The 24,386-nt window shown below is 42.3% G+C and overlaps 1 protein-coding gene across 2 annotated transcripts in view; it reads right to left on the minus strand.

Annotated features, from left to right (window-relative positions):
• The window catches only part of KIF5B (kinesin family member 5B), a 65,861-nt gene that overhangs the window by 24,761 nt on the left and 16,714 nt on the right, over positions 1 to 24,386 (minus strand). For both annotated transcript variants that reach the window (XM_075922660.1, XM_075922661.1), the window contains exons 3-13: positions 20,570 to 20,643; positions 19,980 to 20,084; positions 19,570 to 19,618; positions 19,117 to 19,172; positions 18,949 to 19,036; positions 13,321 to 13,445; positions 11,264 to 11,368; positions 10,341 to 10,486; positions 9,640 to 9,788; positions 6,758 to 6,951; positions 5,306 to 5,374 (exon numbers count right to left, since the gene is read on the minus strand). In XM_075922660.1, the coding sequence (XP_075778775.1) occupies positions 5,306 to 5,374; positions 6,758 to 6,951; positions 9,640 to 9,788; positions 10,341 to 10,486; positions 11,264 to 11,368; positions 13,321 to 13,445; positions 18,949 to 19,036; positions 19,117 to 19,172; positions 19,570 to 19,618; positions 19,980 to 20,084; positions 20,570 to 20,643 (1,160 nt within the window). The remainder of the gene's footprint in view (positions 1 to 5,305; positions 5,375 to 6,757; positions 6,952 to 9,639; positions 9,789 to 10,340; positions 10,487 to 11,263; positions 11,369 to 13,320; positions 13,446 to 18,948; positions 19,037 to 19,116; positions 19,173 to 19,569; positions 19,619 to 19,979; positions 20,085 to 20,569; positions 20,644 to 24,386) is intronic.

The raw sequence follows: 24,386 nt of genomic DNA on the forward strand, positions 1-24,386 counted from the left end.
GGCAGGGCCTTGGATAAGGGGTGGAAAGGAGGTGGGGCAAGGGTGTTTTGGGTTTGAGGTTGATCCTGGATTGCACTTAAATTCTAAAAATGACCTCATGCTTAAAAAGGCTGGAGACCACTGCTCTAAAGGGATAGGAATTTTTGAAATTCCTCTTCCTATTTGCTTAGTGAGGACAGTTCACAGCATCTTCCCAGCTGATCATGCCAGCTTTGTGGAGCACACTGGACTGGAGCTGCATTGCTCTGCTTCCTGTCACTGTAGCAAGTGTGGTGGGAGGGGCCTGATCCCAGCGCCTGGCACCAGGTAATCACATCACTTAGGAGAGGGGGCTTGAGAAAGAAGGGAAAAGGCATGGGAAGGGGTGAAACAGGGACGGGAAGAAGCAAGGCAGGGTCTGGAATGAAGGAGGGGAGGCCTTGGACCCCACATCCACACAGAGATGGTGCTATTCACAGCTGTGAGAGTGAACTCAAAATATAGTCTCCATTCCTAGTTTCTTTGGCTTCTGCAAAGAACTCACTCAACTGAGCACTTCACACTCTACTTAGCACTTCAATCAGATAAGGCGGCAAATCAGAAGGAGTAAGGAGAATATGTTTCACAAAGTGCTACAGTCAACAGATGCAGCATGTAGCAAAACAAGAGCATAGAGGGAGACAATTAACGAGTCAAGCAGGATAGCCTGGAAAGAACATGGGGGCCAGTCATGTTAAAGTTCTTCTTTAGCCAGCAATCAGAGCATAATTGTGCACAAATGCCCCCATAGCCAATACAGAACTCCATTCCATACACTCCCCAGACACATACCTCACAAGTTCCCAGCCCCTTGCAGTGCCTCATGCACTCCAAGTACTGGTTTCAGAATGAAAGATGAAGTTACAGTAATTGTGAGAGCTGTAAACATGAGATTGTTCCTCATTGCCATGTCCCACTGAGAAAATGTGCGTTTTATCCAGTTAAATTTCAGTTTTTTAAATAAAATGAATGTGTATGTCATACATTTTAGTTGGTGCTAGGACTCAAAAAAATGGGTACAGGCATGAATATTTGCTCAGTACAATTTAAGTTAAGAAAGCAAGCATGACAGTGCTTCTTCAGTGTGGCAAGTTAATATTACCTAGCTCAATGCATCATGAAGAGAGACATTACTTAGAATCACTGTCAAAATTCTTCTTCAAAGCCTTCATAATTCAAATAGCCCTCCCCATTTACTGTGCCAGTCTAACTGCCCTGGTATCCAGCTGCTCAAAATTAGCATCTAGCTGATCTACCTCAGTGCTCCAGCCCTGAGGAAGCCTTTTCCCTTTTGTTCTGCATACGTTATGCAGAGCGCAGAAAACTGAAATGACCATCAGAATATTTTTGGCAGCACCAGCAACCTTTTAATTGGCCAAAGGCACAGTAAACTGTCATTTGGCACCTGCTGAACCTGTTGAAGTGCTCTTTGCTTCTGCCTACATTCCTGGTGTAAGGTTCATGAACCACAAGAGCAAGGTGTAGATGGTCTCTCTCAGGATCATAACAGACATTTCCATACTGTCCATTTGAATCTTGTGGTCTGGAAAGAAAGTCCCAGTTTACAGCTTTCTATATAATCCAGTGCTCCTTATGACGCTTGAATCACGAGCCTTTTCTGACCACCCCACACTGATGTCAGTATAATGGTGCTGATGATCCACCAGTGCCTTCAAAACAATGGAGAAGTAGCTTTTCCGGTTGGTGCAGTTAGGGAATCCCATTGCCTCAAAGCCATGAAGTATTTCCAGCACATTACTGAGGGTTACAGTCCTTCATAGCAGGAGATCAGTAATGGCCCAGCACACTTGAATCACTGAAGCTCCCATGGTGGACTTTCCAACTCCAAGCCAATTCATGACTGACTAGTAGCCGTCTGGAGTTACCAGCTTCCACACAGTGATCACTACTCACTTTTCCACAGTGAGAACAGCTCTCATTTTTGAGTCCCTGAGTCACGGTGCTAGGATGAGTTCTGTACAGAATTCCAGGAAGGTGGATTTGCACATCTGAATGTTCTGTAACTACTGCTTGTCATCCCATACATGCATTATGGTGCAATCCAATCCCCCAAGCCTAGTACTGACCATCCACTGTGTGCAGCTGCTTCATGAATGTCAGCAGCAATCTTAAATTATTTCCTCCCATGGGAAATAGCATGGCAGGCATCACAGATTCACTCTGATTTGCAGCTCATGAAATACTGCAGTACTGATCCTTTGTTTTCATAATGCTCATCACCAGACTGATAAGCACCTCAGGATCCATGGCCTTCAGAGAGAGATGGCAGGCACACAGTTAACAACGGCTGTTGAAAACTAGCGCAAAATGAAGTTGAAAGCCCATGGAACGATGGGACTGAAATTACTGCATCATGGGAGGGTGAGCAAATCCCCATGATGTACTGTGATCTGTTCCCATAGCTCCCAGAGGTAGAGGGTGGTGGTCTGCACAGTAACATAGCTTTCAACAATGCAACAGTCTCTCTCTGATGCAAGAGCATCGAGGCTATGGACATGTTCCACCAATTCAAGGAGCATAGTGGAGATGCACAACCAAAGTAATTAAAACTGCTTATGACAGCTGTCAAAATTTAAGTCAACTTTAGTGTAAACATGGCCTCAGACAAATTTTTAAAATGAAGTAAATCTGTTTTCTTACATAGGAGAGCCAGACAAGGTTGCCAAGGCTCCCCTTCTGTTTCCTCCTGCAAATGGTTGCATTGCATCTAAAATTAAGAAATAAATTCAATAGCTGAATGAAATTTTTGTAAAACATATCAGCTTTGTATGGAAAGTAGATTATATTAATATTAGCTAATCTACAACTGTCAAAATTAAGAGAAATAAACATTTGGTAAAGCTTTGTTTTTTAAATACATTGTAAAAAATTAGAAGCTTTTGGTTGGTGTTACACAGCAAGAGCAGATTCATATAGAGTTCATAAATAAAAACATTATGTTATACACTATATCCCAGCCAACATATATAAAAGGATAACTACAGGCAGTCCCCGGGTTACATACAAGATAGGGACTGTAGGTTTGTTCTTAAGTTGAATTTGTATGTAAGTCGGAACTGGTACATATTGTACCCCAGGTGTCTCCGATTCAGCCGCTGCTGAAACTGACCAGCGGCTGACTACAGGAAGCCTGAGGCAGAGCTGCTTTGCCCCGGGGCTTCCTGGAATCAGCCGCTGACCAGTTTCAGCAGCAGCTGACTTGGGGACACCTGGGGTAGAGCAGCTGGGGTGCTGCCAGGTTGGTCCCCGCAGCACCGAGGTGCGGCGCTGCAGGGACCAACCCAGCAGTGCCCCAGCTGCTCTGTCCCAGGCGTCCAGATTCAGCCGCTGCTGAAACTGACCAGTGGCGAGAAAAGCCTGGTCTGCTTGGGGCGGGGGGGGGCAGCGACTAGCTGCCCCCCTCCCCCCCAGCAGACCAGGGAGACGTGGAGCGGCTTTTCTCACCGCGGAGGATGCGGGCGGCGGGACCGCGGCGCGTCTCGCGGTCCTGCCGCCCGGGTCCTCCGCGGCGAGAAAAGCCGCTCCACGTCTCCCTGGTCTGCTGGGGGGAAGCGCCTCCCGCGCCGGCAACAGTGGGGGAGGCACCCCGCACTAGCTGCACCCCCTCCCCGTTTGTAACTAGGGGTCTGACTTAAGTCGGATTGACATAACCCGGGGACTGCCTGTACTTACAAATTATGTCACAACTCAATGCCTTGGAAAACTGAACAGTTTTGTGATCAAACTATGGTGACGATTAAAAATGAACTCACTACACATTGTTTATTTCCACGTTTCATATTCTTCCTACAGAGGCACTCAAGTATTTTGAAACTTCCTGAGATGACTTTGATTTCTTTATATGAATGGAAAACATGGGGAATACATATTATGCCTAACTCTTAAATTAAATTGTAAGGGTTTGTGACTCTGTAGATATCGACCGGTCACATTTCTCCAAAGGGGAAGCCCTAGATAGATAGTGAACTGTTAGATTTTGCGTTTAAAAACAGGAGAATGATTATGATGTGGTAATGAATAAACCCATGTGCTTATGTAGAAACTATCCTACCTCAGTGGTCTCCAACCTTTTTAACCACAAGATCACTTTTTTCAATTTAAGTGCAATGTAAGATCTACCCCAAACCCAAATACCCTTGCCCTGCTTCCTTCCAGTCCTGCCCCTGCTCCACCCGTTCTCTGAGGCCTCACTCTGCTCAGTCATCCCCCTTTCATCAAGCTGAGGTAGAGGTTCGGGTGCACACTCTGGTCTTGGGCCAAGTAGTTTAGAGTGTAGGAGGGGCTCTAGGCTTAGCCCAGGGTGGGTGACTGGGGTTCAGGAGGCGATTCAGGGTGCAAGCTCTGGGAAGGAGTTTGGGTGCAGGGGGACTCAGGTCTGGGGCAGGAGGTTGGGTGTAGGAGGAGGTTAAGGGCTGGGATAGAGGCTCAGGAAGCAGGCTCTAGCTGTGCACTGTTGAACTGAGATGGCTTCAGGGTGGTAGAGCAGCGGCATTAAGGCAAGCTTATTCCTGCCCTGGCCCTACACCACTACTGAAAGAAGTTGGCATGGACATCAATGGCTCCATGGTGCCACATTTTGCACCTTACTTACTGGCACTGAGCCCACAATTTCTTCCAGCAGCAGCAGCAACCATACAAATAATTACTCAAGTCACTACAAGTTAAGCATTTTAGAACTCGCTACTCAAAAAATTAAATTTAAAGTGAAAAATGAAAATTATGAAATGCACAGACCAGTCAAAATCCAAAAACAACACACTTTGCAAGTAGTAAAAGTAGTAACAACCCTCCACTTAAGTGTTGGGTTGGGAGATGAGTGTGAAGGACAGTGTGTGTTTGTGAGAATGACAGACACACACAGTGTGAGTGTGACAGTTGCATTGCATCCCTTTCTCTCTGTGTGGAGATAAGGTACACAAGTGGGGGAGGAGGGACACCCTGACACCACCCCCCTCTTCTCCCTCCCACACCCTGCACAGCTGCTGCCCTGGGAGCCTCCAAGGCAGAAGGCAGGAGCAGCATGACAGTGGGTGAAGGGGCAACTGAAGTGCTAGCGCTTGATAGCTTCCTGACCAAACCAGTCAGGATCACCTGTCAGACCCTCCAAGATCTTCTAGTTGATCCTAATATACTGGTTGGGGACCACTGTCCTAACCCAACCGGTTTACTGAAAAATTAGTTAGGACTTAAATTTTTTCCCTTCATTATCCTCAATTATTTCTGTATCAATGAAAAACTCAAAGTAAAATAAAAATCAGTAACTCACCTCTTCCTGATCCAACATTTGTGTCTTCAACTTTTCTACTAATTGGCTCTGCTGATTGATTTCTTCATCCTGCAGTTAAAACCAGTAACCCATTGAACAGTTTGAACACTCAAAAATCCTAAATATACATTAAGAATTGTTTGTTCATCAACCTTTCTTTTTTGAAACAATTATCAAATTAAATACATGACTGATAATTCACTGCCTCAAAAGGAATACGAAAACAATACAACAGGCTTCTAATTTCAAGTGTATTTGTAGTAATTTACCTTGCACCGAACACTAAAATCCTACATCTGTGCATGTCATAGTACCTTCTCCAAGTTCAAAAATTAAGACATGTTTCCTCCCTAACTCCCAAGCAAAGTAAATGGGATGAAAATTCTCCTGCATTTAGATAAATTCATTACTTGAAACTATTTAGTAATATTGTTTTAATTTTAAAGACATGTAAGCAAATGGCAAAATTTCTTAAAATATAACACACAAGAGAGCAACATCTCAGCTTTTCCAAAACAGACTACAGGCAGTGCCCGGGTTACGTACAAGATAGGGACTGTAGGTTTGTTCTTAAGTTGAATCTGTATGTAAGTCGGAACTGGTGTCCAGATTCAGCCGCTGCTGAAACTGATCAGTTTCAACAGCGGCTGAATCTGGACACCAGTTCCGACTTACATACAGATTCAACTTAAGAACCCCAGGCGTCCCCAAGTCAGCTGCTGCTGAAACTGATCAGCAGCTGATTCCAGGAAGCCCGGGGCAGAGCAACTCTGCCTCGGGCTTCCTGTCGTCAGCCGCTGGTCAGTTTCAGCAGCGGCTGACTTGGGGACGCCTGGGGCAGAGCAGCTCGGGTGCTGCTGGGTTGGTCCAGTAGCGCGGCCGCTCCCCCAGCAGACCAGGGAGACAGGGAGCAGCTTTTCTCGCCCTGGAGAAGGCGGGCAGTGGGATCAGGCGTCCCGCCGCTCCAGTCCTCCGGGGTGAGAAAATCCCCATTCGTAATTGCGTCGGATCCGCGTAACTCGGGGACTGCCTGTATTCAAATGGCAGTTTAATTGCACAGTACCCATTACTTTCCACCACCAATGCAGTACTCAGTATCCAAGACATCCAACTAATCAAGAGCATTTCAACTAACTGAACGAAGAACATTCTACAAGACTGCTCTCTTCCTACATCACCCTCCATTTTCACATACTACACTCTGTTCACTTTTACTTTTTTCTTTAAAGCTTTTCAATCTCCGGCCTCTGTTAAAACTGATAAGGAGAATGCCAATTAGTCCTAAATGAGGTGATTGTTATGTTTAATCCATAAGAACTTCAGTGAGACCATGGATTAAGTACACCCACCATGCTCATTTGTATTAGCAAATGAAGATTATCTGAATTAAATAACTACTGTAGCACCAAACATGCTTACCACAAAGTCTTCTATTTAACAAGAATGATATACCTTGTCATCAAGTTGTTTGTACAATTTAGCAATTTCTTCCTCACACTTTCTTCTTTCAGCATCAGTAAAATTACCAATCACTCCAATTGTAGCAGCTGGTTTATCATTATTGACAGTAACATCCTTATCCAGTGCAAAAGCTTCCAAGTTGGCTTTCTCTTTGTCAAACTGCTCTTCAAATGGTACAGTCTCCCCTTAAGTAAAAAGATTTTAAAAATATGTTCTCTTATCACTGTTAATAGTAGAAATGCCTTTCAAAGAAAAATAATCCTGAAAAGTTAATTAGATAGTCCCTAGTTATGATAGATATTAGTTAAATGGTTAATAAAATATTTCAGAGAGTTTAATGTCTGTCATACACAGAAAGTCAGACCAGACAGGCTAAAGGTTTTATCCTGCCTTAAATTTCACCCAGTTAATTTATGAGCCCCATAACTCTTATGCTGTAGTCAAATAAGTTAGGCTAACTCAAGCATACCTTTCAGAAAGGGATCTAGCCTTTATATGAAAAACTGAGAATCCACCAATTCCTATGGTAGAGTTTGAACCTCTAACATCTGGACACTCTGGTTCAGCAACATCCGTGGTACTAGATGCTGGACCAGAGAGCCCTGGCTGGCCAGCTTCAGAAGTGCAGCCCTAGCCAGGGACAGAGGCAGTAGGGTTGGCAGTGGGGAATGCAGCCCCAGGCTGGCTCCAGGAGAGGTGGAGCTCGGGCTGGAGGCAGCAGGGCCAGCGGTTGCACTGTGGGGGGTTATATGCTATTTTAATAGCATATTTCAAAATTACGCAACCCTAGTTTTCAAAAACCATTAACGTGCCTATAAGTTTGCTCCCAGTTAAAACTGTTAGCAAAATCTGATAGCAACATGTGAACTGAACTGGAAAAATAGATTTGTCAATGTCTATATTATATAAGGATAAAAAACAGTTTCTCTCATTTAGACACTTTCAACTTCTACCACAACTAACTTTTAAACTTTAATAAACTCAATATACTGATTCTTATTTGGAAAAGAATAGCAGCTAATAGGTCTACAAAATGCAAAAAACAAGTGCAATACTAAAGCGGTAACCCAGAACTAAGTATCGTTATGTTTATAACAAGCCATGAAATGCAAAGCGAAAGATGAGAGTTCAGATTAACACTGCAGTTTATGAATTTATCAGTTCTTGATATATCCATTTTTAAAAATTTTACAGGGGTGCATACAGGCAGTCCCCGGGTTACGTACAAGATAGGGACTGTAGGTTTGTTCTTAAATTGAATCTGTATGTAAGTCAGAACTGGCATCCAGATTCAGCCGCTGAATCTGGACACCAGTTCTGACTTACATACAGATTCAACTTAAGAACCCCAGGCGTCCCCAAGTCAGCTGCTGCTGAAACTGATCAGCAGCTGATTCCAGGAAGCCTGGGGCAGAGCAACTCTGTCTCGGGCTTCCTGTAGTCAGCCGCTGGTCAGTTTCAGCAGCGGCTGAATCAGGACTCCTGGGGCTGAGCAGCTGGGGTGCTGCCGGGTTGGTCCAGTAGCGCCAAGGAGCGGTGCTGTGGGACCAACCGGCAGCGCCCCACCTGCTCTACCACAGGCCCCGGGCTTTGCTCCACATCTCCCTGGTCTGCTGGGGGGGGACACTAGCTGCGTCCCCCCCCCAGCAGACCAGGGAGACGCGGAGCAAAGCAGCAGAGGACCCGGGCCGGACCGCGGCGCTTCCAGATCAGCTGGAAGCGCCGCGGGTCGGGCCGGGTCCTGCGCGGCTTTGCTCAGCATCTCCCTGGTCTGCAGACCAGGGAGACGCTGAGCAAAGCCGCGCAGGACCCGGGGCCGGACCCGCGGGGCTTCCAGCTGATCTGGAAGCGGCCGCGGGTCCGGCCCCGGGTCCTCCGCCACTTTGCTCCCCGTCTCCCTGGTCTGCTGGCTCCCGCAGCAGACCAGGGAGACGGGGAGCAGCTTTTCTCGCCCAGGAAGAGGCGGGCGGCGGGACCAGGCGTCCCGCCGCTCGAGTCCTCCGGGGCGAGAAAATCCCCGTTCGTAACTGCGGATCCGACATAAGTCGGATCCACGTAACTCGGGGACTACCTGTACATTCTAAAGTTAGAAGGAACGAAGATGATCATCTAGTCCAGGGGAGCCAGATTTACTGACCCTCCAAATTTGATATGATGGAGTGCCTGCCATGGTATGTCTACACTACATGGCTCCAGCAACAGAGCCATGTAGATGAGCTTTGTAGATATAGCAAAATGAAGTGGCTATTTAAATAATCGCCGCTTCATTTACATCAAAATGGCTGCCGCCAATCAGCTGTTTGTCAGCTCAGCATGGTAGTCTGGACGCTCGGCGGTCGACATCAAAAGCCTTTGTCGAACGCCCCAGTAAACCTCATCCCACGAGGCATAACGGGGTGGTCGACAAAGGCTTATGATGTCGACTGCCGAGCGTCCAGACTACCGCGCTGAGCCAACAAACAGCTGATTGGTGGCAGCCATTTTGATGTAAATGAAGTGGAGATTATTTAAATCACCGTTTCATTTTGCTATGTCTACAAAGCTCATCTACATGGCTCCGTCGATGGAGTCACGTAGTGTAAACAGAGCAGAAGCTCTGCATCATGGGGGTGATACCCTCCATACCACAGGACTAAAGCCTTGAGACCTCCCACCTACAAGGCAGAAGCCCCTAACCCCACCACCCCAATGCACGGCATAAGCCCCAAGCTCCCTTTCCCCCGGAGAAGGGAGGTGCTCCGCAAATCACACTCACTGTAAAAGAGCTGCAAGTAACTTACAAATCAGTTTAGTTGAATTAGTCAGACTGGTCAGGTGTGGCCAATCTTCAGTAACCTAAAATTCAGAGAATACAAAAATTCATAGTTTCTTACCATTGCGCCATCTGTTGAGTTCATTTTCAAGCCACTGTATGGTGTTACGCAGTGTCTTGTTTCTCTCTTTTTCTCTTTCATACTTTTTTTTCCATTGTTCTGCAGTAAGTTCCACATTGACACAAACTGTGTTCTTAATAGTCTTAGCTCTAGACAAAAAGATCAGAAAAATAGCCAGGCTGAACAAGTTTGATACTGAGATTTGAGCCTATACATAATTTGGTCAGATTACTGCCTATCCAATGAATGTAATATTGTGCCTGTGTCCTTATTCATTCCAAACAGAAAGCCTTCAGTAAGGCTGTGATGAGATGACCACATAGTGCATTAAAGATTAAGCAGGTAAGTCATTAAACAGCCAGTCGACACTGCACTAATCAGTTCCTCTTCTAAATCACAGACATCTTCCTTCCAATCATCTATGCAGAAGTTCCATATGTTCAATAACCAGTGGGTGGCCTTAACGTCAACCATAAAGATAATTCCAATGCCAGACATACATGGATTTTAATTTTGTAAATTCTACATAAACACCAACTTTTGAAGAATCACTACTTGGAGATAACAAAGTAGGGCTTAAACTGAAAATAGCTTGCAGTAAAGGATACATACCTTGCCAATCTACTTGAAACTCTCATTCTTCCATGTTCTCTAGTTTAGGCAAAATGTGTCTTCTTAAAAGCATTTAATTGTTTACTCACCTTTGACCAAATAAGAGTGTAGATTTAGTTTCAGATTCATTGTATGATGATGGAGAGCAGCAAATTACAATAGTGGTTCTACAGTTACCACCCAATGAATCCTGAAGGATTCTGGTCATTTTACTGTCACGATATGGAACGTAACTCTGGAATAAATAAAAGTATAGATTAGCATATGTTTAAAAGAGGAGGTTAGAACTGATCGACTTAATGATACAGTTTGTTGGATAAGGATCTGTCTGCACTCAATTCAGCTAAGATCAATAAATTACCAGGAAGAACAGTCAGGCTCACCGATGAGGAAAGGAGAGGGCAAGTGCCCCATGGCCCAGTGATTCAAGGAGCCTTGCATCATTTAAATTGTTGCCAGAGCAACAAAGTGCTGAACTGAACACTCCAGGCAGCACTAAGGACTGGGATGCTTGGGGATGGGGAAAGAATGCTGCACTTCAGGCAGTGCTGAAGGATGGTGTCCCTCATCCCTCCCCGATTCACGGAGTACGGAGTCCTCTCTCCGCCATGCCCAGGGGCCTATGTAGGCTGTCACCTCCACTGAGGATAGTAAAGATAAATTCTCTTCAGATTCTTAAACGATACCCATCAGAGTGGTATAAGCACAAATCTTCCAAATAAAAATGTTATGTCCAAGACTTTATACTTTTAGGGTAGATGAAACATCCGTTAAGATAATCTTCTGATGTTATATACGCTTATTTAAAATTCTGCTTTACACAGCAAGAATGACACTAGCAGACATTGTTGCATTTTTAAAGTGCAGTGATACAAATGGTTGAGATTTTTCAGACAGTGCACATGGGGATGTGTGGTTAAATCCCATGTGTTGACTTGAAAATCTCAGCCCATGTTTCCTCAGTACTATTGCATCTGTATTGTGTCTCTGGATTTTAAAAAAATGCACTTACACTGCTTTCAGCCAAAGCAGAGATGACATTTCCAAGAGCTGAGAGAGACTTGTTGATATTCTTAGCTTCATCTAGCACAGCACCTTCTGCTCCAGTTTTACTAACCTAAAAAAGATTGAACAAAGCAAACATCCTGGGAAGCACTTTTCAGGTTAGGTGTTTATAAAAAACCCTGAATAGCTTACTCTTTTTTAAAAAGTATTATCACTGTTGCACCACTAACTAGTAAAGTCAGCCGGGAAACTGGATTCTCTTCCCTCTCTCCACACAACCTTGAGAAAAATTCTGATTTTTCCACCGAAACACATTTTGAAATAAGACTACTCAGTTTTTTCAGTGAAAATCAAAAATTTCCCAAGGAATGCAGACACTTCTTGTTAAAAAAATGTAGTTGAAAACTCAATTTGGGTGAAAAGTTGGACCAAATATACTCACTAGACCGGGGTGACCAACCCAAGGCTCTTCAAAGAAAAAAATTGTGTCTCTGAAAGGGGTGTTTCTGTCGCAGCATACAGACTATATATGGAGCAGATTCAGAAACAGCCTCTGTCACAAAAAAACCTTAAGACACAGGTTCCTGACGCTACAAGTTTACAGAGAAGATTACAGTGGAAAATTACTGCAGCCTCACTTCCCTCAGAAGGTACCTGAGGCTCCTGGATAAAAATAAAGTCACTAGTTCCTGCTAACACCATCCCCATATCTGCTGCCATGCGTAGCTCCGCAGTTCTATCATCTGTATTGCCCCTCCCTCACATTCTCCCAATCTACATTGAAATAATTTTGAAGCTGCATTTTATTTTAAGTAAACAAGCATTAAGTGTAAAATGAACACAATATATATGCCACAAGGTGAGCACACAACTTGTGGGAAAACTGTGGTGTCTGACTATTTTTAAGAACCAATTGAACAATTAAGGAGATTCAACAACATAACATGGTCAGTTTTTTAACCTTGTACATTAGATTTTCTAAACTGTGTGTCATTTTTGCTGCACTCCTCTGGCGATATACTCACAACTGGGTCAGGCCTGGAAAATGCCTTTCCATCATGGCATGATTCCAGAGGGGCAAGGGAAAAGCTCTTGAGAAACCTTTAAAACCAGGTCTTTTTATATGATCAATGAACAAGCAATGTCATTGCTCTTAATTGTACTTTAACTAATTGTACTTTAACTGAAACCTGCACTCTCCACGCTTTTCTCATCTCACTTTGCCATATTTTCCCCTAATTTTTCCTTAATTTCCCTGTACCTGATGAGGACCCAATCAGTCTTTTTCCTATTTTGATTATCTTAAGATTTGGGCTGAGGTAAGGCTGGTATTTCAAGGGTCATTACAAACTTAAACATAGACAATCTCCCTTTTTCCTGATCTTATTCTATTTGGTCAAATGCTTTGCACCTATTGCTTGTGCTATAATCCAAACCCAATTTTAAAAACACAGTTCACTCAGGCCTAACATAGGCCTGCAGGGAGACAAGCAAGACCCTGTAAATACTGGCAGAGTGGTTCACAAGATGACTCCACTTCATTCTGTTAATCAAAATAAGGAAGAAATTTCCACACAACGGCCTTTTCTCAGAATTAAGGTTTCACAAGTGCATTTACAGTCAATGTGATCACAGATCAATGTATTAGGATAGTATTAATACAAGCAACTACAACTTACTCAAAATCTACACCACCAGCTTCACAACAAATTCCCTTTCAATTCCAACATAACCAAATCTCAGGCCACAGCTCCAGTTTGTCATATCACATTTAAATGGAGAAAATGAACTTCATTCTACTTTTTTCATGTACAAAAAGTCACTACACATTTTACCAAAGTCAATTGTATCTGTCAATAGGAAGTAGATCAAATTAGCTTACGCAGTACTGGAGTTGAGGTTTCACATCTGAGCACTGGAGTTGAAAAGAGTCCTGAAGTTGACTGAGAAGTCAATATTATAATTTGTATCCCCTTAGGAATTGATACTTGAGCAACCTAAACTGTATGTTAAACAGGTTCACGTATGTTTCTTTAGTTTTCAAATATAAAAAAAAAAAGTTACCTTTTCACTACCTGCCAAGTCCACAAGGTAAAGTTTTCCACTCAGTTTCTGTTCAGTTTGGGTGTTCTCTTGTTTTACATTAATAAGGAAAATACTATGACTTCGAGAGCTGTGTTCGTTCATGTCTATAATGCAAATATTTAAGAATTTTCAAAAAACATTTTGCTTATAGAACAAATCTGCCCTGATAACTAGACTAATTTGACCTTAACTAGACATTTATTAGTTAATATGAACCTCTACCAGTGAACAAATATATCTAGAAATAAACAGCCATACAGCAGTTTCTGATGAATACAGCATATTTAATCTAAAGCAGGCAAATAAAGATTCAATCCCATCTTATTCGATTAAATCACCCTTTTGACATTTCTATTAATAAAATGTGACGTGTATTGATAAAAACTTACTAGTCTTCCTTTTACTGTGGGCTTCAAGTATTTTTGGAGTTTATTAGACACAATAGAACATTTGTCAATTTATTTAACCAAAGCTGGTGCATACTGACCCAACATGCAGTTTTTCCTTTAGGGCTCATCTAGGATTACATGAAAGATTCAAAAAAGGATATGCAAATTCCACGGGAATTTCCATATCTTCTTCCAATCTTGCTTTTGAAAGTGAAAGTAATCAAAACGCAGGGTTTTTTGGCCACCCCTCCTTTTTTGAAAAGCCACGTAAACCTCTTTTTTCCTTTTAAAAAAAGGGGGGGGGGGTTTTGAAAAAGGGAGGGATTTGCCAAATCCCACTCCCTCCCCCCCCCCCGTCTTGATTACTTTCACTTTTGAAGCTTTGCTTTCGGAAGTGAGATCGGAAGAAGATATGCAAATTCCCACAGAATTTTCATATACTCTTTTGAATCTTCTAAGTCAGGGGTCTCCAAACTGCGGCCCGCGGGCCGGATGTGGCCCGCGAGGCCCTCTCATCCGGCCCGTGGAGACCTTTTTGTCTGGCCCCGCCTTCTTCCGCGTGCACCAACCAGAGCCAATCAGGCGGAGGGTGGCTGCGGCGGTGGAAGGAGAGAGCTTGAGTCCGAGCATTGGTGTCAGCGGGAGAAACGGATTCGCAGGCGGCTGCGCGAGGTTCCAGCGCGCGCACGGGACAGCAGGTAGCCCAGGTCAGGGACGGCTCCGCGTGCCGCTTGGCCAGGCGAAAAAGGGGGGTCTCGAAGGCGGGCTCCGGATCAGACCCGGCAGCAGAGGATCGCGGGAGGCTGGACGGAGGGGAGGAAACCCGACGGTGGTTTCTCAGGGGCTAGGAGCGAGGGGCTACTTCTCTGGGGGCGGGGCTGAGAAGCTGGTGCCCATTGCAGGAGGCGGTCTGGTTGCTGTGGCACAGCCTCTGGGTGACGCTGTGCCGTGCCTAGCGCGCTGCCCTGGTCCCTGCAGTGCGCCCTGAAGAAACATCCCTCTCCCTTCCACGTCTGGTCTCTCTCATCCCGATATCCTGCCGGGTATCAGTCTGTGGGAGCGTTGGGCACTGCTTTCCAACTTCCTTTACCAAGTGATAACGTGTCTGCTTTCAAACCAGCTTTTCCCATTAAAATGCATGCCCCTTGTTCCATGGGGCTATGTTACAAATTGTCACCTCATTCCCTGCATGATAGGAGAGAGCGATCACATCTCTTCAAGTGTGAGTGTCTTAGGCTGAACGTATTGCCAGGATTATGGTGCTTACAATTTTCATCACATTGCGCAGGTGGAAATGAGTTCTCAGCAGTTTCCCCGTTCTGGAGCCCCTCCTGCAGGACTAGGACAAGCACCACCCCCAATTTCAAACAATGATTTCTAAAGCCAGAAATGTCTGCTATTTTGGCATCCAGGAAACAATTTCACCATTCACACTAATACAGGTGTTCATGTGTGGTGTATCAATGTGTTATTAAATAATAACTGAATAAAATAATATTAAATAAATAATTAAAAACAACATCCATGTTTTGATTGTTTTTTATTTGGACCTCAAGTGTGTAGTCGGCCCCCAAACTGCTGTTTGATAGTTAATGCGGCCCTCGGGCAGAAAAGTTTGGAGACCCCTGTTCTAAGTAGTCTAGATGAGCCCTTAGAAACTACAGTAAAAGCTGTGTTACCCAGCTCTATACCAACTAGAAAGCTCTATAAACTAGCATTTCTGATCTTCATAAAGTCTGGTTGGCAGGTCCCACATGGCTCCCTGGAAATGGCAATATGTCCCTGCTTCTCCTAGGCAGAGGAACAGCACTGAAGGGTTAGGACTGTTGGACTAGGGGTTGGTTTCTAGCCAATGGGAGCTGCAGAGCCACCACTTGAGGAGTGTGGGGGAGGCAGGAGGATGGGACTGAGGCAGCAGAGTCACCTAGCTGTGCCTCTACCAGGAGTGGCAGGGAAAGATCACCACTTGCAGGGAGCCACTCAAGATGAGCACCTCCTGGATCAGCATCCTGAAACACTCCAACCCACACCCGCATCTAAACTCCCTTCCAGAAGCCACACTCCACATCCAAACTCTATCCCTCTTAATTAACTGGAATTTTTCCCACTTATCAGCCCCTTCATTCCCCCAACATGCCGGATTAAAAAAAGCTTTTACTTTGTTTCATTTGTTATACATGTAAGATAGTGGTTTTGTGTTACACCTTTAAGCTAGTGCTATATTAACAGCATAGTTGTGTTTCACATTTTAGAAACATGATTCATACTGAATTAGAACAGTTCAGGTTTAGTACCAAAAGTCAACACTGATGTATTTTGCCCTGTGTCAGGCAGAAACCACCCTAAATCCCTCACAGCCCTCCAAAGATGTTCTGATAGCTACAAGAAAAACTAAGGAAACGTAAACTCCTCTTGTTCCCCATAGCCACTGTTACTTCCCTGTTCCTCAAGAAACCAGTCTTGGTTTCTGTTCCTTATTGGAACAAGAAAAAAAAAAAAGAAGAACTACATTTGGTGCATCACTCCTCCAAAATGTTCATCTGATCTAAGGGAGGGATAATGCAAGTTTGGACATGGTATTGGATTGCATTCCCCAACCTTATACTGATAAAAAAAAAAAAAAAGGCAGCAGGAACAGGAAAGCTCCACAACAGGAGTTCTTAACATTTTTCTGATGAAGCCCTCTGTCTGTTCCCTTTGTCGAATGCTGCCATATTTATATTGTTTTCTCTTCTGCTTCAATTTTGCTTTTCCTGACTCTGTTCCTGTGCCCACAGCATACTGTTTTTCCTCTTTTTGACATCTCATTTTATAGCTTTCCCTCCCTACGTCTCATTCAGTAGACAGCTACATATATTTATAGTGAGTCTCCACGGATTGCTCCAAAGACATAAGGCATATACTTTCACAACTCCGTGGACTGTTATAGGACCAAAAAAAGAAATTTGGGCCTATGGCATGTTGCTTATATCTACAGATAAACATGAGCATCTTGTGGTCTGCTGTGTTTCAGGCCTCTACAGTAGGCTTCATGAGACACAGAGTGCTTTCTCAAAAAGCAAGTGGCTTCATGAGACACAGAGCGCTTTACTTTCAGATACAGGAGAACATTCATGGAGTGAGAGGCATAGATAAAAATGGCCACAGATCCATCTAGCCCACTATCCTGCCTTCTGACAGTGGCCAATGCCAGATGCCCCAGAGGGAGTGAACAGGGAATCTTCAAGCAATCCCTCTCCTGTCACCCATTCCCAGCCTCTGACAAAGGCTAGGGACATCATTCCTACCCATCCTGGCTAAAACCCACTAATGGACCTAACCTCCATGAATTCATCTACTTCTTTCTTGAATCCTGTTAAACTCCTGGACTTCACAACATCCTCTATCAAGGAATTCCACAGGTTGACTGTGTGCTATGTGAAGAAAAATGTCCTTTTATTTGTTTTAAACCTGCTACCTATTAATTTAATTTGGTGACCCCTAGCTCTTACGTTATGGGAACAAGTAAATAATTTTTCTTTATTCACTTTTTCCACGCCAGACCTCTATCATATTCCCCCTTAGTCTCTTCTTTTCTAAGCTGAAAAGTCCTAGTCTTTTTAATCTCTCTTCATTGCGGACCCATTCCAAACCCTTAATCATTTTTGTTGTCCTTTTCTGAAACTTTTCCAATGCCAATATATCGTTTTTGAGATAAGGCGATCATGTCTGTACGCAGTATTCAAAACCATCGTATACCCACATCTAATCCTAAAAGTAGGTTTACCGATTATGAAAAAAACGCCACGTTCTTTCAATTTAATTTGAAGAGAACACGACAGCAGTCTAGATGCAGGTGAATTTTTTTTTTTTTTTTTTTTTTAAGAAAAAGGCCACTTTTTTTGGGGGAAAAAAGCCTCAGTAGTCTAGACACACCCTAAGTAGTTGTAGCCAAATTATTGCCCATCATATTGTATATATAGTTGAGATTATTCTTTCCAGTGTGCATTACTTTACATTTACCCTCACTACATTTAATTTACCATTTTGTTGTCCAATCACTTAGTTTGGTGAGTTCTTTTTGAAGCTCTTCACAGTCTGCTTTGGTCTTAATGATCTTGAGCGGTTTAGTATCATCTGCAAATTTTGCCACCTCACTGTTTTCCCCTTTCTCCAGATTATTTATAAATATATTGAGTAGGATTGGTCCTCGTACAGACCCTTGGGAGATATCACTAGTTACCTCTCTCCATTCTGAAAACTTACCATTTATTCCTTACCATTTATTCCTACCGTTTGTTTTCTGTATTTAATCAGTTATCAAGCCACAAGAGGACCTTCCCTCTTATGTCATGACAACTTACTTTACTTAAGAGCCTTTGGTGAGAGATCTTGTCAAAGGCTCTCTGGAAATCTAAGTACACTATATCTACTGGATTCCTCTTGCCCACGTTTGTTAACCTCCTCAAAGGACTCTAGTAGATTAGTAAGCATGATTTCCCTTTACAGAAACCACATTGACTCCCTCCCCCCCCAACAGGTTATGTTCATCTATGCGTCTGATAATTTTATTCTTTACTATAGTTCGGAGTGGGGTAATTTTTTTGGGTCGGAGGCCACTGACCCACAGAAAACTCAGTTGGAGGCAAAGTGAAAAGTCTGATTGAGGAGAACAACTCACATTCCCCTCGCACACCAGAGCCTAGGGGGACACAAGCTAGTAGATTTTGTGTGCTCCAGTTCTGTGGGTGGATGTCAGGGGAGCTGGAGCACAGGCACGGGCTCCCCAATGCAGAGGATCTCTGATCTTCAGGAGCTGCAACCAACCCCCGGGCCTCAGACTCCCCATCCCTGCTATAGTTTCAACTAATTTGCCCAGTACTGATGTTAGACTTACTTGTCTAACTGCCAGGATCACCTCTAGATGTGGGACCATGAACTTTCATTACCCCATACTTGTGCTCTGCCCCTACTCCAAGAGGGGGCACGCAACCTCAGGTTGAGTAACTCCACCCCAGCAACAGAAAATTAGATGAAGGAGACAAACTTTTTAGTAGACCAAGATTGTTTTACTTGTTTTAACTCACTCCTGCCTCCCCGCTTCAAGTAACACATAATGGTCAATCACATGAGCCAATCTTTCAAAAAACTACAATCATTCACTTACAAACTGCAAATGTATCTCACTCATTTATAAAATAAATGAAAAGAAAAAATGCCATGTAAAAAAACCACTTACTTGTAACTGCTACATGTCTGTTAGATTTTCCTTCATCTATAGTATCCATAACTTCATCTGGACTACATACAAAACGTTCAGTGCAACCCTTTAAAAATGGACAAAACATAGATAAGTGATGGACGCTGGAGAAAAGTAGGTTAGGTCAATAGTGTAACTCATACTCACTTTTACATAAGGAACTCTATTTTTGTCCTCATGAACAGAAAGGTTGGTCTTTGAAACTGGAAGAAAAAAAAATCTACAGATATTTAATTTGTTCACACAATAGCATGGTGAATGAGCAGTTTTCAGTATATATGCCCAGGGAAACAAACATTTCCCACGGTATCTCATGCAATTCCTATATTCTAATCTCTGAACAGGGATTTACACAAAATAGCCATCAGAGAAATCCAAATGTATTTATATAGATATCACATTATACACAGAAAAGGCTGAACTATTCTTAAACTTTACAACTATGAGGTTATGAAAACCACTGAAAGACTACATTTACAGTTGCCATTTACAATGTATTATTAATATACCATGTAACTATCTTAATCTGGTGGCAAAGTTTCTTTCCCTTTCTTTGCCTAAAACTGCTACCCCGATCCTATATAAAGGGCACACACTTACCATCTAAAAGGTCCCTTATTTTATCCAAGTATATTTCAAAATATGACACCTAATAAAAAAAATACAGCATTAAAAACACAGTAATTCACAGGGACCACTGAGTAATTTAGTCTGACCTCCTGTCTAACAGATGGCTTTCTTCCAATGATTCCTGCACCTAGTTCAAAAATTTGTGATTGAACCAAAATTTCATTACCAAAGGATAAATTCCCTCACTTTAAGATTAGCATATTATTGACAATGATTTCCATATTAAGAAAAATAGAGATTCCCAACTTTTATCTTCAGATTCAGAGCTTCCAAATGAAATTGGAGACTTGCACATGCACCAAAAAGTCCAATAATTTAACCATGACTAGTTTTAAACCAGATGCAACTTTATTTCAATAGTACTACTTAAACCAATTTACCTTAATGTGGAACTCCAAATTTTCATCCATGGAGTAAATATAATTAAAAATATCTTGCACTATTCTTGGAATAATCCCCATCCCATCTGGATCATGAAGTTTTCCCTTTTGGAAAAAAGAAGAACTAAATGCAATATTCTTTTTCAGTTATAATTCCCTGAACACAATAACTTTCTAATAATCAAAGAAAAAAACTAAACACAGAAGGAGCTGATTTTAGAACACTAACTAGAGAGAAAATGTTTAAGAAGTCATGCCAATCCATTTAGGATCAAAATTTGTTAGGGCAAAAAAATGACCTCATGAAACCTTTTAAATACTAAATTGAAGATAAAACTGCGCTTAATGGAATACTTGATGTTACTTATTCTGCAGTTGGAGGGCCATATAAGGCTCCACAAGTTAATTACTGCTATTCTCAGACTCATGGTACTAATGATGCCAAACATATTATGATCAAGCCCACCAAGTAATTGTGAAGGAAAGGATTCTAGATAAACAGAAGAGGCTGAGAACTTTTATTTCAAAAGGATAACGTTATAGTACTATGGAAAAATAGTTTATGAGAAAGTCCTTTTAGGGTACCTTACCTCCATAGTGTGAGTTTTCCCAGATGATGTTTGTCCATAAGCAAATATTGTACCATTGTATCCCTCAAGTACATCTAACAAGAAAAATGTATGTATTAGGGTGTTATGCTTAAACGAAGCACACAAGATCTTTTATGGGGGAAAAGGCAGTACTCCTCAGCTGTGTCTACATTGGCACCCTTTTCCGGAAAAGGGATGCTAATGAGACAAGTCGGAATTGCAAATGCTGCGGGGGATTTAAATATCCCCTGCGGCATTTGCATGAAGGCTCGGGGCTTTGCTGGAGAAAAGCGCCAGTCTAGACGGGACCTTTCGGAAAATAAAGCCTTTTCCGGAAGATCCCTTATTCCTGATTTTAAGAGGAATAAGGGATCTTCCGGAAAAGGCTTTATTTTCCGAAAGATCCCGTCTAGACTGGCGCTTTTCTCCGGCAAAGCCCTGAGCCGGAAAAAAGCGGCAGCCATGTTCATGCAAATGCCGCGGGGGATATTTAAATCCCCCGCGGCATTTGCAATTCCAACTTGTCTCATTAGCATCCCTTTTCCGGAAAAGGGTGCCAATGTAGACACAGCCTACATTTATTGAGAATACAACATTTGCATATGCTTTTCAATCTCTCTCTCTCACACACACACACACACACACACACACACACACACACACACACACACACCCACCCACCCCCCACAACATGCATACATCATCCTGCCAAATGATATCATTGTTACCAGTCCAGAGTCTGCATCAATCTAGTGGCCAGCTAGATCGAACGCGGGGAGAGCGGGGCCTTTGTTGGTTGTGATCCGATGCTCCTCTTGGGATGGTGTCATGGCAGGACAGAACCCAAAGTTCCATAGCAAAGCACCGTGCTTTATATAATTCTCCTTCTCTGTTAAAATCCATGGATCCCGCTCTGTCAGCTTGTGACCAGAATGTTATCTTGTTGATGTCAATCATTCTCAAACATCTTTTGAAGGCTCTTCCTGTCCTGGATTAAATCAGTTGTTTACAGGGGTGCCCACCCTTCACCTTTACAGCTGTCAATTCTGCCAATCTGATCCATTCTTGACCGTGGGTACGCACTGATGGTTTCTCTGTTCTTCGCAGTCTGTCTTTTACAGTTTGTCTTCACTCCACATTCTCCCCCTTCTCTGGCCATCTGGCTCTAACGATGACCTTCACACCCTATCTCATTCATACAAACAGTCTCTCACAGAATCCTTCAAAGGTAAACAATACTGTTTTATATTAAGCAAAAGCAAAAGAATTCACATTGAAGGCCCGGGCCTTCGATATTTCTAATCTCATTAGCATAGACACAATATGAGATCCTGTCTCTTTACTTACTAAAACTTTAGAACAAGGAACTATAGCAGATATATACTTTACTAAAAATTTGACTTATTACAATATTAAATATGATTACATATATTACCTTACATTACTAAACCCAAGATAAGAAATATAAAAAGAATAAAACTTTCAATCCTAACAAGGGTTCTTTGCAAAGTAACCTTATATGGAGAAGCTTGAAAGAAGATTTGTCCACGAAGCACTGAATTATCTAATTTCAGAATTTGACCGTTACGTATTTCCACTATGAGCAAGTCTAATAAAATAGAACTAAAGGTTGCTAGAGTACAGTAAGTTACATTAACAGATTCAAATGGAAACTAATATAGTACATTAGAGTTTCAGGCTCAACATAGAGATACTTTTAAAAGATGAATTGCAAAAAAAAATTGTTTTATGCCTTTTTGCTTCTTTTTAATATTTAAAGGTGGGGGAAAGGCTGTTTCAAAAATGTGCATTAGAAATTAGTGTCTTGGTTAGGCTGGAAAACTATGACAACTGATCAACTAGAATCACAAACACTGTGATTATGAGGACAGAGGAAGGAATCCTGCAAAATGCTTTTACGAAATTACCAGAATCATAGAACACTAGAACTGGAAGGGACCTCGAGAGGTCATCAAGTCCAGCCTCCTGCCCTCACGGCAATACCCAGTACCTTCTAGACCACTGTTTCACAAATGGTGTTCCGTGGAACCCCGGGGTTCCGCAAAGTGAAAATAAGGGTTCCGCGAGAAAATTCCATTACAACAACATTTTATGATTTAAAAAAAAGTGTAATTTTTTTGTTTTTAAATATGTGCAATTAAACTAAATATTGATCTCATGACCTTGTTTAGCATTTGTTAATTATCCTTAATTATTTGTGGTCTACTTTTTCAGCTCCACATATTAGGCTGTTATTAGGGGTTCCGCAAACTTCTTTCAAGTTTAAAAGGGTTCCGTGGCCAAATAAAATTGGGAAACACTGTTCTAGACCATCCCTGATAGATACCTATCTAACCTGTTCTTAAATATCTCCATTATGCACTTCCACAACCTCCCTAAGCAATATATTCCAGTGTTTAACTACCCTGATAGTTAGGAAGTTTTACCTAATGTCCAGCCTAAACCTTTCTTGCTGCAGTTTAAGGAGAACAATTTTTCCTCCTCCTCCTTTTGGCACCCTTTTAGATACCTGAAAACTGCTAACATGTCCCCTCTCTGTCTTCTCCTTTCCAAACTAAACAAGCCCAATTCTTTCAGTCTTCCATCATGTGTCATCTTCTCTAGACCTTTAATCATTCTTGTTGCTCCTCTCTGGACCTTCTCCAATTTCTCCACATCTTTCTTGAAATATAGTGCCCAGAACTGGACATAATACTCCAACTGAGGCCTAATCAGCGCAGAGTAGAGCAGAAGAATGACTTCTCGTATCTTGCTCACAACATACCTGTTAATGCATCTCAGAATCATGTTAGTTTTTTTGCAACAGTGTCACACTGTTGACTCATATTTAGCTTGTGGTTCACTATGATCCCTTTCTGCAGTACTCCTTCCTAGACAGTCACTTCACATTTTGTATATATGAAACGGATTGTTCCTTCCTAAGTGGAGTACTTTGCATTTGTCTTTATTAAATTTCAACCTATTTACCTCAGACCATTTCTCCAGATTGTCCAGATCATTTTGAATTATGACCCTATCCTCCAAAGCAGTTGCAACCCCTCCCAGCTTGGTATCATCTACAAACTTAATAAGCATACTCTCTATGCCAATATCTAAATCGTTAATGAAGATATTGAACAGAACCGGCCCCAAAACAGATCCCTGCGGAACCCTACTTGTTATTTCCTTCCAGCAGGATGTGAACCAATAACTACTCTGAGAACGGTTATCCAGCCAGTTCTGCACCCACCTTATAGTATCCCCACCTAAATTGTATTTGCCTAATTTATTGATAAGAAGATCATGTGAGACCATATCAAATGCCTTACTAATATATATACATTTCACATTCGTTATATTTACTTAACTGATATCCTTATTACCCCTCTAAACATCTAAATTTTTGAAGTCTTCTAGGTAATTTGTCTCAGTGATTAATTTGCTACCAGAAGTTCACAAATTTAATTGTGACTAGTGTGAAAAATGAAATCTTTACCAGTTTTGAACTTGCCATTTCAGTTTCAATAAATGGTTCCTTGTCTTTGTGTTATAAGAGAACAAACTGCCTATCTATTCTATACTAATACTATTAAAGGAGACTACTTAGGAGGGACACTATCAAAGGGAGAAGTAACAATATTTACAACTCTTCATGATAATTTATCCACCACCTTAATCGCTAATCTTCTGAGCTCCTTCAAATAATGCAATTTTTTTTGGTGAGGTGATAAAAAATACTGCAGTCCAGGTTAGAACACACTATTTATATAATTGACAACACTTCTCTACTATTATTCCTGTCATTCTTTATGCACAG

The sequence above is a fragment of the Pelodiscus sinensis genome, chromosome 2 (genome assembly GCF_049634645.1).
Source record: "Pelodiscus sinensis isolate JC-2024 chromosome 2, ASM4963464v1, whole genome shotgun sequence".
Taxonomy (NCBI): Eukaryota; Metazoa; Chordata; order Testudines; family Trionychidae; genus Pelodiscus; species Pelodiscus sinensis.